The sequence below is a fragment of the Tamandua tetradactyla genome, chromosome 4, assembly GCF_023851605.1.
Source record: "Tamandua tetradactyla isolate mTamTet1 chromosome 4, mTamTet1.pri, whole genome shotgun sequence".
Lineage (NCBI taxonomy): Eukaryota > Metazoa > Chordata > Mammalia > Pilosa > Myrmecophagidae > Tamandua > Tamandua tetradactyla.
The window spans coordinates 39,982,509-39,996,231 of NC_135330.1; the positions used below are offsets into that span (position 1 = coordinate 39,982,509).

A 13,723-nucleotide genomic window follows, 5' to 3' on the forward strand; every position below is an offset into this window, starting at 1 on the left:
CTTCACAATCACCCTCGAGTCTAGTAGGAATACCGCAATACAGTAAGCACCCAGTTTTCTATCCCAACTGTGTCCTGTCCTAGCTACTACTTGCAATGGCTAATACAAAGAAAACCACATTTCCCCCCATATGCATACTGCTCTGTGTAGAGATCAGAGGGGAAAGATCAGAGGGTCTGCAGATGTTCTGGAATGACATCCTGGAGGACTAAGGATTCCTGGAGTGTGTAAGGGCCGGCATAAGGTAAACTAGATAAAAAATTTTACCAGGTTATTTTTGGCAGCTGGGTTTTGGATTTTAGTCCACGATAGAATGGAAATAAAAGAAGATAAGAAATGAATGGCAGGCTTAAGTGGTTCAACAATCAGACTTGAAGGTTTCTTGAGGGGAAAAACACCAGGTGCCCTTCATTGGTGCTGCCAGAATTTTCCCTCCTCCTCCTGAATAAGCACAGTTTGCTTCTCAGTCTTCTTGACCAGACTGAGCTCCCTAAAAGCAGGGACTATGTCTTCTTTTGTGCTCACTGCAACACCAAAAATCAGAGTTTACTGCAAGGCAGATCCTGTCAGTATACCCTTGATCATTCGCCTATCTAAAGACTTGTACATAAGTCAAGGGTGGCCTTCTTCTTTGTAGGGTCCTTGGGAATATCCAGTGGAACCTACTGCCCTGAAAACCAGGAAGCGTTTCTTATGGCTATCTTGCTTTTGGGGCGGCTTGGTTTTGAAGCTCCTTCCCAGAGGAATGGATGTGCGCAAACACATGGTTAAATTCCATCACTAAAACAGACTATTTTGCAGGTCATTATCTTAGTGGGTTGAGAGTATGTTAAATTTATCAGCTTCATAGACCTTTAAGGTATGCTAGGGGATCACCAGCTATATTTCTACTTGTCACCTGAATCTCAGATCAGTGATATTTATCGATTCAACATTTATATATAATAAGCATTTGCTTCATGCAAGGACCTACGTTCTGCTAGGGATTCAAAGTTTGAGGACAGGGTCCCTGCCCTCAAAGGCACAGGGAAGGTAGATGGCTACATTAGAGTAAGAGAGGGAGACCAGGGTGAGAATTTAGGGTGAGAGTTCAGCAAAAGTTGACTGGAGGTGGGGTGGAGTGGGACATTTGTCCTGACTTGTCCTGCCCCTTACAGGAAAAGTGGGAATTAACCAGTTGGAAAAGGGAAGGTCAGATGTTCTTGGCAAAGGGAAGAATATTGCAAAGGTTGAGAGGTGTTCAAGCAGGGTTGAAGAGAGAATAGCTTTAGCTGCCCCCTCCCAAAACCTCCCTCAGCACTGTCCAAGACATACCAAATAAACGTAAAATCTAAGAAAAATCTATGCAAATGAAATGCATAGCTTTACATGAATCCCTTATCCTCCAATTCCAATCTGATTATTGGCCCTACTAGAAGTTCTGGAAGGGCCATTCTGGGAATGATTATTGCATACTAGAGGTTTGGTATGGAAGGAGAGGGAATGATGAAGCTCATGTCACATTGAGTGTCCCCATCACCACTGGACTTGGATTTCTCCAACATTTCTTCCTCTCCTGCCTGAAGCTATTGGTCTAGAGAGTTACAGCCTTGATTATAGACAAAATATACGTCAGGCAAAGAAGCAAATCCCTTCTCTAGGCTTTCCCTGGCCATACCCACCCTGATCTTCTAAGTTTACTGCTATCAGGGATCATATATCCTCTGTGTTCACCTGTTTCTCCAGCATATATTGGAATGCTGGCATAAACAGGCACAGAACAATTGTTTTGTGGATGCAATGACTCTATAGAAAAATGAGCAACTGAAGATTCTGGTGTGTAAATATTATTTATTTATAATTATAGAAAGAAAGAATGTTTTACTCAATGTTACCCACTGAAAAGAAATTTAAATTTGAACAGCAGTTCAATTATGTCAAGAGTAATTGCCAAAGGCTGTATGATGCAATTGATCCAATTCCTAGAAAAACAGCATATGTATTATCAAAGCATGATTAGACCTGACAGTAAGTGGCTTCCCTGAGAAGTCCCTCCTGACAACAGAGAAGCAAAAGTTCCATAATACAGTAACACTGGCTCACCTCTTCATATCTGATGGCTGTTCGTCCCAGCTCAAGCATGACAATTGCTTAAAAGATGAAACCAACCCCCTTCCAAATAAATATGACATCTAGACAGCTCTTCAAGGATGAACTTTTTATTGGAATATAGACAGAGTGAATACATGGTTTAAGTTTATTTGCTTTATATAGTGATCAGAAAAAAAAATTTATAGTGTACATTTTTTTCTTAAGATTGCAGATCACAAAAACAGTCCCCAACCCCTTTTGTTTGCAATAAAGAAGGCATGTGTCAAATTTTTACCTAGTGAACCTAATATTGTTTAATTCAGTGATGTTCTTCCCTTCCCCCAATAAAGTTACTATTGTGGCACTTTTTTTTAGAATGAATTTAAAAATTTAAACTAATTTAAAAAATGAATTAAAACCACTCTTGTCTGGGAGAACTGTGAAACCCTTTGAAATCCCTAACTTCAATCTGGAAGATTTCAAAACCAGAATTGAGGATATCTTTAATATAATGGAACAGGTCAGGCCCAAAGATGAACCATTCTTTATACTCAGTCTCTTTATAAAACATTTGGCCAAGATGGATTTTTTTTCCTTGTGAGTCCCAAAGTACTCTCTTTGAAAAGAGAATCTACTCTGCATAACAAAGGCACTCCGATCTCTGTTCCAATCCACAAAGGAGGAAATGACAAGCTGATTTTTTTTGTTGTTTTTTTAGGAAAATACCCTTTCTTTGTGAAAGGTCAATAGTAACATAACTAGTTTAAAGTCATGGAGTTTTTGCCCAAAACCGTGTCTTGAGGCTTTATACATTTCACCCATAGATTCACCCATAGAAGAGACCCTCAGAACAGAGGACAGAATCTTTCTATACTGCTCACTTAGACCCCAGACCCACAAAAAGCTTGTTCCCTCCTGGAGTGAAGCAACACATACGACTCCGTATTAGAGGCAAGACAAATTCATGGTAAATGAGATTTTTCCATTTGACATGTTAAATGAATTAAAGAATATTTGAAATGCACATTAGCTTCCCATTCCATTTTGAAATGGAACAACTATTTTTGTTTACTCTAGTGAACTTGCCTTTTGTGAAATATGTACAGAATAATTCTTCAACTGTGTTCTTGAGTATTTCTACCCACTTAGCGCCCAGTCCCCTCTGACCTATAGGAAGAAGGAAGGGCAGTGATGTTCATCCAGCCAATGCAGTGAAATATGCTCTCTTTTAGGGTTGGACAAAATTTCTCAGCTTTTAGCGCTGTTCTTTCCCTTACTAGACAACGCATCTGGCCATGTGTCCCACGGATTTTGGACTTGATTTAGGGCAAGACTCACCAAGGGCAGAAAGCCCAGTGAAAAACATTTCCCTTCCTGCCAGCAAGCCTCAAACAGTCCCGGCACAGCCAGGTAGCCTGAGTTCAGCTCCCACACTTCCTGAGCAGCCTGACACTTTCCAGTTCCTATGCTAGGCAGTAGGGTATTAAAATGACTTGAGGAGGCAGGATGCTATTCTTCAAGGTTGTGTATTTCTAGCAAGAAGCACACATGACTAAAATCTAGTTCCTGGCCTTGAAGACAGGAGTCCCTGGGGGAGACAGGAAGTAAACATAATTTCAGTACTCCGCGCTAAGTGCAAGGATAGGGAGCCAGCTCTGGGTACTGCAGGGACTGAAGGGAGAAGTGGCCTCTACCTCCTTTACCTATGAAAACACCCTTCATAGTCCTAAAGATTTAAACACTTTATAAAAGTTTGAACAATTCAATATGAGAGTATAATGATACTGATTATTTTCTATCCCTTATGACCCAGAAATCCAAGAAATTCTTCATGGGAGGGTTGAGGGGGAGACATTTTAATTTTTCATTAAATAGTTAAAACTGTGGAACCAATTCTCTAAAGAAGTGATACAGACTTAATTGCTGCAACTGCTGACCAAAGTAAGCTCTTAGGGCATTTTGCTGGTATCTAATCTTAAAACTTGTGGAAGGAAACTTCAAAATGTAGTACTTGGGATTGAAGCTCTTAGGAAAAAAATCTGCATTTTGTTTTGTTTGGTTTTCTGAAGGATAATAGAGCAAGTCTTTTTAAGCTTTTGCAAGTAAGGCCATTTGACCTTTAATGATTATAGGTCATGATCTATTTAGGAATGTATTTGTCTAGTATTTCCACTAAAACGTTACCTCCAGGAGAAAGAGATTGTCTTTTTCACCCCAGTGTCCCCAGCACCTGGTACCTATTAGGGATTTGGTTAACTTGCTGAACAACGAGCCAATGAGTCCCACTTCTGTTAACATATTTGGAAGTTGACGGTACATACCTTGGCTTTTGGCTTTAATCATGTTATCTTCTGGGAAAGAATCAAGAGTACTTCAATGGAAAGACAGAAAGTTGTCATAATATTGGCATTTTTTTTCCTTCTCATTTCAACTCACTTGGGCTTTTAAAATTTATACTAGACAAAGTGCCTTATCTTTTTTTTTTTTTTTTTTTATTGCTATGCCTAACACTAGTAAATGGCAGACAGTAGCTGTTCAAATAATGTTTAATTGGCAGGCTTTAAGCTCGATGATTTAGCTAAGCTTTTTCTCTGCACAGTTCTAAGACTAATTTGGAATGCTCTCAGGCTTAAATATGCCAGTGAAATTTTCTTGCCTCATCTGAATTTCTCTGAAAGGTGATTAATTAATAAGAATCAACAAGATTAATTAACAAGAAATTGAGAGCAGAACTGTTAACAGGCCCAGACAATTCCACAGACCTCAGCCTTTCTCTCCAGTTGGGTTTCCCCTGAGCTCTAGCAAGCATGACTGGCTCTGGGGAGCTGCACACAGCCGGGGGACTGTAGCTCACAACCTACTCTTGCCTGTAGTCTGACTCTGAACGAGCACTGAGTCCTGCAGAGACAGGGAAGGTGGCATAGTAGACAGGGAAGCTGGATTTACGGTATACCTTTGTATTATTACCAAAAAACTGAAAAGGCTTAAAGTGCATTAGAAGATTGCACCACTGAAACATCTAATGCAATGTGTCGAAAAATGTGTTCCTACTGTTTTCTCAGTCTAAACTGCAACGCCACTCCCTCCTTCTAACAAACACCCTTCAGCCTGTGTCTAACCCCAACACCCTATTGTCTTTGTAATTCCTCTTAAAGCAATAATTCATGCTACAGCGATTCAGTTACACAAAGGTCTGGCTCCGTGCTCACATCCTGTGTGTTTTGCCTTTGGTTTCATGATACAAATTAAGGAAATACTTAATAAATTGTTTCTTGGAACATCTTGCATGCAATCCCTAAGTGCATTCTCCTATCACCCTTTGACTGCCCTCGTTCAAAGACTTTTGCCTAACAGTCCTTTTCCCATCTCTGAGGGCTGCTCTGGGGTGTTCTCCCGACAGTCTGCTTCCTCCTTCACAACGTCATTGTATGAATCTAGGATGTCGGTGCTTGCAGCATTTTCAACCACCCACTGACACTCATGAGCACCAGCAGCCTCAGTTACCCCTGCACCCATGCTGGGAAGAGCTGGGTTCCCTCCCGCCACGTCTTGTTGCACAGAACCCTGGCTCTTGCTAGGACAGCCAGGATCGGAACTGAAAAGGGGACCTTCCTGGGCCACCACCGGGCCCTCATGGTCGTCCAGGTTGGAGGCCCTCCCTGCAAGCTCGGGCTCAGGGGGCTCCCCCACCTCCACGTGCTCATCCCCCTCACCCTGCTCGTTGCCAGGCTCTGGGCCACTGGCCCCCTCAGTGAGCCCTGAGCAGGCCGGCCGTGAAGCAGGACTGCTTGCCTCTGAAAGTCCCTCCAGCTCCCTCCTGCTGGCCTCTGGGGAGGCAGGACGGGCCGCCTTCTCACTGGCCTCACCTTCACAATGATGCTGATGGGAGGCTGCTGCCTGGTTGGCCTCTGTGTCGATGCGGATGCTTTCCTCTTCATTTTCATTTTCTTGGGACAAAAGGGTCTCCTCGCAGGTATCTTTTTCCATCATGAGGGCAGACTCCACTGGTACTTCAACAGTCACTGTCAACAATTTTCTGAGCTCCTTCAAGGAGCCTGAGGCAGAGGTGGGTTCTGGCTCTTCACGGGTAGAAACTTCTTCCTGGGGAATCTCTCCCCACTCCAGTTCTGACTTCTGTGGGTCCAGGGGTCCTGCCTTGTCCTCTGCAGCCCCAAGATTCATGGGGTCTTCCATGCTGGAAACAATCAGCTGCCCGTCCCCACCTAGGTGAGGGCTGGGCACTGAGAAACATGTGCTTCCTTCTTTGGCCAACAGAGTAGTAACCCCAGGCTGCTTCTTTTCCTCTGACTCCTGGAATACTTCGTTACTTGGAATCTCACTATCTGGGGCTTGTGGCAGAATGCCAGAGGCTCTTCTGGCAGGGCTGGTCTGGTTTGACCCTGCGGGGGTTTTTAGATCAGTTAAGCTGGACACACTTTCACTGGGCAAGGCTATATTGTCTTCAAATAAGTTGTGTTTCTTCAGGATTGCAGCTTCCTTTATCACTGGCAGATATCAGAAAACAAAACATGACATTAACACTCTGCTGTGACCAACTTGGATATTCAGATTTTATCCAGAAACTAAACTCTGCTGTTAGCCTCTCTAGCTATCCAAATCAATTTCAAATCCCAGTTTCCATCCACCCTCTGCCATGAAACCTTCCCGGACCACTGAAACCTACAAACTCTTTTCACACTTTGAACCTCTGTAGTGTTCATTCATTCATTTACTTATTCATTTATTCAGCCAGCAAACATTTGTTGGGCATCTATTATGAGCCAAGCACTGTGAAGCCAAAGATGAATAAACTAGGATATAGCCTTTGCTTTGAAAACCTTACAGTCTCTAATAGTATCCTCTGTATAAACGTGGAGGACCCCGTGATATATTTTTTTGTATTCTGTATGGTTGGCGTCACATTTCATTCTTTTCCCATGTAACTATCCAGTTATTACAGCACCACTTGTTGAAGTTTTTTGTTTTGTTTTGTTTGTTTTGGGGGGGTGATGGGGGGAGTGCATGAGCCAGGAATTGAGCCCGGGTCTCCCACGTGGCAGCGAGAATTCTACCACTGAATTATACCCTTGCACCCCACCCCACCATAATATTTTATTAGCTGCTATTATGTGCTGCTCCAGTTTATCCTCCTAGACTGAAAGTCTTCCAGAGCAGGGGAGGACCATACACTTCTCTGCTTCGCCTTGCAGGGTCTAGTAGAGTCCTGAGTGACTAGTACCAAATATGCAAGTAAGAGAGTATCCTTGGCATCCATAATGAAGACCAAAGAAACAGCTAGCTCAGCCCCACAGGCCACGGAAAAGCAGTGGCAGTGATGACAGCAGCTGACATTTGGACCACCAGCTTGTGCTTATGTCTTTGCAGGTTGTACAATGCCCAACCACACTACATACAAGGGGGTGCCTCACATATCACAGAAAGCATACATTTCTGTATTCAGCGTAATAATTTTCAGGCAGCTACCAGTAGAGGATCCTGTTCTAACAAAAATCAGTATATTGTGGCTATTTTCCATCACAGGGCAGTAAGAGTCTGGAGGAAGGGAGCCTGGTTCTGAATCGCCTCACAGTGATGGAGGTGGGGTGAGTGGGCCCTCTGTAGACAATGGGCTGACATCTTTATAGTCCTTATCTCATTGGATCCTCTGAGATTAGCTGCTATGACCTGGGGCCTGTGCTTGGCCAGTTTTCTTTGTGGAGGGGTTTCTGTGATTCGTGAGACCTTCCCTATGGAGCCCACGTCACTGATGCCCACAGTCTGATGAGTGGCCCTCGCTAGCATATTTCTATCAGAGTCTTCCTATCCACACTCCAGTTCCAAGCGAGGCCTGATTCCACAGGACAGCAGATGCAAGAGTCCTCATAATGCCTGCAGGGGACCATGCCTTTGCCCTGTGTCTTTCTCTGTCCAGCTGAGTGGAGGTGAGGAATGTGTTCGGCCAGCAGCTGATAAGCCCTGCTGCAGGGCTTTCTTCCTCCCAGCACTGGGCAGGGTCATAAGCCTGTTTTTAACAAGACTCTTTTCGCCCTTGTTCTGTCTGGAATAGCAGGAGGAAGACAGCTCCTCATCTGAACCCAGGCCTGCTAACTTACCTGCTGGACAACACCAGACCTACTCTTTCACTTTCAGTTCTCTCACTTGTAAGATGAAGCTTAAAATTCTCCCCCCATACATCTCTTATTTGTATTAAAGGGAAAATAATATCTAAAAGGCTGGTATAGAACATGCTCAATCAATGCCAGCCTCCTCCTCCTTTTTCCTTTCTTCTCCTCACTCTCTCCCCAGCAGGTCAAAGTCAATCCCCTCTCCCCCTTGATAAAACCGATTTGGCCTGACTGAGTCCCATTTCAGGGGCTCCCTCTATTTGGAGTTCCCTCCAGCACCAGGTAAACCCTTACCCTTCAGAGTTTCATCAAGGAGGATCTGATGTAAAATCTCCTCATAGACATTTTCAACCTGGATCATATTGGTATGATCTGCAAAGATGAACTGCTCATACTTCTGAAGCTCCTAAGGCATGAAATAAGGAAATAAAGAGAAAAAGTCATGTGATAGCTGTTCTTAGAAGAGATTTAGAGAGGACAACTCCCACTCACGGTCCCTTGCTTGGACTATATGGGAGAAGGGCAATGTTGGAACACATGCAAAAGATGTTTAAATAACTCAATTCAACAATATTTTATTGTGTTCCCTTCATCCAACACAGTGTGCTAAGCACCATGAGTGACCTTCATGCATGTCCTATAAACTACCCACAAACTTCAGCCATTCTAGTTCTCCCCATTGTCCAGGCACAATTCCATGCACTTGGCACATATTCTGTGCACCTTCATGGGGGAAGATGCTAGAGAATCTGATCATCTCAAAGTATGCCAGGAGACTTAGCTCCATTTCCCCACTACTTTTTCATCATAACCCAAATGTTCCCTTCTTCCTTTTAGAAAATTACAATAGTATTTTATTGAAGTATAAGTTACATACAATAAGACACACAAAAGAACAGATAAATGACTTTACATACACATATATACTTACATAACCATCACCCAGATCAAGAGAGAGGACATTTCCTTCATCCCTCCAAGGTCTCCCATGCCCTTTCTCAGTCTAAACCCTCCCAAGAGACAAGCATGTTTTGATTTCTATCACAATAGATTAGCTTTTGCTTGGTGTTAAATTTTATGTAAACGGAATCATATATTCTTTTGTGTCTGTTTTTCTTTTTCTTTTGTTTTGTATGCTACATGGCACGGTCACATTTCATTATTTTTCCATGTAAGTATCCCATTATTGCAGCACCATTTTGTTGAATTTTTTGTTTGTTTGTTTTTTCTTTGTGTGTTTTGCTTGTTTGTTGTTTTTTGGGAATGCATGGACTGGGAATCTAACCTGGGTCCCCCACACGGTTGTGTCTATTTTTGAGATTCTTATAAATTCCTTTTTTACTGAAAAATAGAATTTATTATATGGATAAGCCAAAATTGTTTAGCCATTCTTTATTAGATTTTTTTCACTTTTTGGCAGTTCTGACTATAAGTGCTGTGAACATTTGGGTATATGATTTTTGTGTATGTGTGTAGATTTAAGGACATGTATCTTTTATTTTTTACATGGACAGGCACCAGGAATCGAACCCGGGTCCTCTGGCATGGCAGGCGAGCATTCTTGCCTGTTGAGCCACCGTGGCCCACCCAAGGACATGTATCTTGAATATATATCTAGACATGAGATTACTGGGTCATAAGGCAGGTGTCTGATTAACTTTATTAGAATGGAGCCCTTTCCAGGTTGGGGGAATCAGAACTCTTCAGGAACACCCTTTCTTTTCCTCCACTTGGTTCTCATAAGACAATTGAGGCATGAAGCAAAAGCCTCACCCTTCCCTGCTTTCTAAGGGTTCCAGATGGCTTGCCTGTTATCAGCATAAGGACATTAAAATGTACCAAATCATATCCCAGTGATTAATTCAGTAATCCTTGTACCTCATGGTGCTGTGTGAGACGTCCCCCATGTGGCTATTAAAAAGCCAGGGATTTAGTAGTGGGATTTGATGCCTTTGGCCTGGAGGGACAGGATTTATAGTAAAAAGATTGGGAGCAGCCACATTCAGGCCACCCTGGGTGCCAGGTCTTGGGAGAGCCACATCCCAGCAGACAATAATGGGGTCCTTTTATATCCACCCTAGAGGAAAAGCTAAAGGCTACTCGCATCGATGTGGGCTTCAGCGACCCCTAGAGTGGCCATGAAACAGAACTGACATACAGACAAGTACCGTTTGAGAGAGCGCTGCCCAGGAGACTGGACACTGTGCTGGCCTAGCTGTGTGGCTCTGGGTGACCCACTTGAGTGCTCTGTCTCATCTTTTCCTCCTAAGAGTCATAGGCTCATGCCTGGAAAACCCTTTCATCTTCCCTAAGTGAACTCCTGCTCCTTTATCCCCTGATTAACTGTTATTCATCCCGCATGACTAGGTCAGAAAATGATTCTGGGAAGCCCTCCCCAGCCCCGTGGCAGAGCTGGGCACCCTGGGAACCTTGGCCATCTCTCTTCCCCACAGGCTGACACTGCCTTCCTCTCACAGCAAAATGCTGACCTGTCTCCCAATTCAGCCAGGCAGCAGGGACATTTGCCTGGTACAATGTTTGAATCATATGTGAAACATTTAGTACTTGCTAGCTGAATAAATAAACAGGAGACCTTTACATTTTCAGTCAGCTAAATAATCCTGTAGAAAGGTATAAACTAGGGACATTCTTCCTGTTGTGACATGCCCAACTTTACAAAACAACTCTTCTACATTAAAATTGGATGAATTGTATCATATATTTAATGTCCTGACCCAATTAAATCGTAATCTCTGAGGGTGGGTCTTGGGGAAACAGTGTTCTTTTTTAAAGCCTCCCAAGCAATTCTAAAATGCCACTACGGCTGAGTATCACAAATATGGGAAGCCGCTACTTTAAGAACCTAGGAAAAAATAGTTTAATAAAATATTCTATGAGAAGATGATCTATTTTATCTATTCTATAAATCCAGATGCCTAAAAATTTCTTGGCACGGATACAAAATCTTTCATTACTGAAAACTCTAGGTCACGGGATCTTTTGAAACTAGTCTCTGTTGATTAAAAATCACAAAGGCTTCACACAGACTGAACCTAGCTCATTCCGCTGATGCTTACAAAGATGGGAAAAGGCTAGAAGGGGGACTCTCCCTACCCTTCTCCTCATTGGGAGAAAGTGGCTCTGAGGTCCCTAAACTGCCTTTGGACTTGAAATGCAGAAAAAGCCCTCAGCAGAACCTCTTCATACTACGCACATCAGAGGTGGGCTCGATTATCGTTTGGACTGCGGAAACTTTTCTATCCATGTAAGGCCACATAGACCAATTCTCTACTCCCTTGGCTTGATCAAATTCTTTTCTACTACCAGAAATACAACTTCAACAATAAATGCCAGGTACTAAATATGCTGCTGACTATCTGAAAACAAACAGCATTTACTGAATATAAAAATGGCCAAAAAATGTCTATGGTAAAATAACTCTTGCAAAGGTTTTCAATGTTCCAGTGCTTGGAGATGCTCCAAACTACAAAAAAGCTCTTTCTAAATTTTGCAAAGCTCTTTATCATTTGCTCCAAGAGGGAACAGGTCTTTGCAAATGGTAAGCCTCAGAGATTATTTCTAAAATGTAGAAGGAGTAATAGTAACAGCAGCAGCAACAGTAGTAATAGTGTAGTAGTGGTGGTGATTATAGGTGGGAATAGTAGTGGTAGTGGTCATAATGACAGTAGAGGTGTGGTGGTGGTGGAGGTGAAGGCAGCAGTAATAGAGGTGGTGGTGGAGGTGGTGGAGGTGGAGGTGGTGGTGATGGAGGTAGAGGTGGTGGAGGAGGTGGTGGTGGAGGTGGTGGTGGTGGTGGTGGTGGTGGTGGAGTTGGTGGTGGTGGTGGGGGTGGAGGTGGAGGAGGTGGTGGTGGAGGTGGTGGAGTTGGTGGTGGTGGTGGTGGAGGAGGTGGTGGTGGTGGTGAAGGTGGAGGAGGTGGTGGTGGAGGTAGTGGTGGTGGAGTTGGTGGTGGTGGTGGGGGTGGAGGTGGAGGAGGTGGTGGTGGAGGTGGTGGTGGTGAAGGTGGAGGTGGTGGTGGTGGTGGAGGTGGGGGAGGTGGTGGAGTTGGTGGTGGTGGTGGAGGTGGTGGTGGAGGTGGTGGTGGTGAAGGTGGAGGTGGTGGTGGTGGTGGAGGTGGGGGAGGTGGTGGAGTTGGTGGTGGTGGTGGAGGTGGTGGTGGAGGTGGTGGTGGTGAAGGTGGAGGTGGTGGTGGTGGTGGAGGTGGGGGAGGTGGTGGTGGAGGTGGTGGTGGTGAAGGTGGAGGTGGTGGTGGTGGTGGAGGTGGGGGAGGTGGTGGAGTTGGTGGTGGTGGTGGAGGTGGTGGTGGAGGTGGTGGTGGAGGTGGTGGTGGTGAAGGTGGTGGAGGTGGTGGTGGTGAAGGTGGAGGTGGAGGTGGTGGTGGAGGTGGGGGAGGTGGTGGAGTTGGTGGTGGTGGTGGTGGTGGAGGTGGAGGTGGAGGTGGTGGTACTGGTGGAAGTGGTGGTGGGTTCCAATATTCATGGTTAGTAGCTCTATGACTTTGGGACCATTACTTAATTCATTCATTTCCTCATTTGTACCATGAGGATGTTAATAGTACCTCCTTATAGGGTTGTCTTGAGAATTATTGAGACCACCCACACAAAATGTTCAACACAGTGCCTAGCACATGGTAAGCACTCAATAACTGTTAGTTATATCATTCTAATAGTCTAATTTTATCTTAAGAAAGACACTGCAAAGTATTATTATCTCCATTTTATAGAATATGAAATTCAGACCCCATATTTCATATGAGAAAGAGTGATTTGCCCAAGGCCCCAAAGTCAGTAGGTGGCTAGGACAAGGCTTGAGCTCAGGTCTCTGCCTCCAGAGTCTTCTTGCCCATTATTCTGCTCTGCAGACTAAGTCACAGCTTCCTAATCATAATCATCATTCACGGACATCACTGGATATCCTAGCTTTGTAGCAACTCTAAATAGTTTCATTGATTTCACCAAACACTACTGAATTTAACAAGAAAAATATCCTACTAGTATTCTTCTGTAATCATGTTCCTTAAGGTATTTTACTGGCTGTAGAGGTCAAATTTCAAAGGACATGCTGGACTTATGAGTCTATGATGAGAACACCTGGTATTCTGAGGTGTTCTATTTCAACTCTTAGCTTGACTCAAACTCTAGCATTACTCTTTGAGACTATGTTTAGTGCAATGGTGGGTATATTTGGCCAGCCATTTGTTTTTGTAAATAAACTTTTGTTGAAACATAGTCATACACATTTGTTAACATTGTTACCTATAGTCTGTGGCTGCTTTCACATTACAACCACAGCATTTAATATTTATAACAAGGACAGCATGGCCTGCAAAGCCTAAAGTATTCACTACCTGGTTCTTTACAGAAAAAGTTTGCTGACTCTCCTGGGTCTAGTCTACTGTTCGCAAACACATCACATCAAAAAAAAACTTGCTTGAACTTCATAGGCAGTAAGAGCAGGCCCTTTAGTGAAACCCATCCCCTTACTGGTTTGCACGTGGATGCCAATGC

General features: G+C 43.7%; 2 protein-coding genes across 2 annotated transcripts in view; one reads left to right on the forward strand and one right to left on the reverse strand.

Moving 5' to 3' along the window:
* Positions 1 to 13,723, forward strand: part of RNF2 (ring finger protein 2) — a 670,080-nt gene that overhangs the window by 394,604 nt on the left and 261,753 nt on the right. The window lies entirely within an intron of this gene.
* Positions 2,183 to 13,723, reverse strand: part of NIBAN1 (niban apoptosis regulator 1) — a 156,351-nt gene continuing 144,810 nt past the window's right edge. Inside the window, exons 12-14 of the mRNA XM_077156786.1 lie at positions 13,700 to 13,720; positions 8,490 to 8,601; positions 2,183 to 6,575 (exon numbers count right to left, since the gene is read on the reverse strand). Of these exons, the coding sequence (XP_077012901.1) occupies positions 5,404 to 6,575; positions 8,490 to 8,601; positions 13,700 to 13,720 (1,305 nt within the window). The 3' untranslated portion in view covers positions 2,183 to 5,403. The remainder of the gene's footprint in view (positions 6,576 to 8,489; positions 8,602 to 13,699; positions 13,721 to 13,723) is intronic.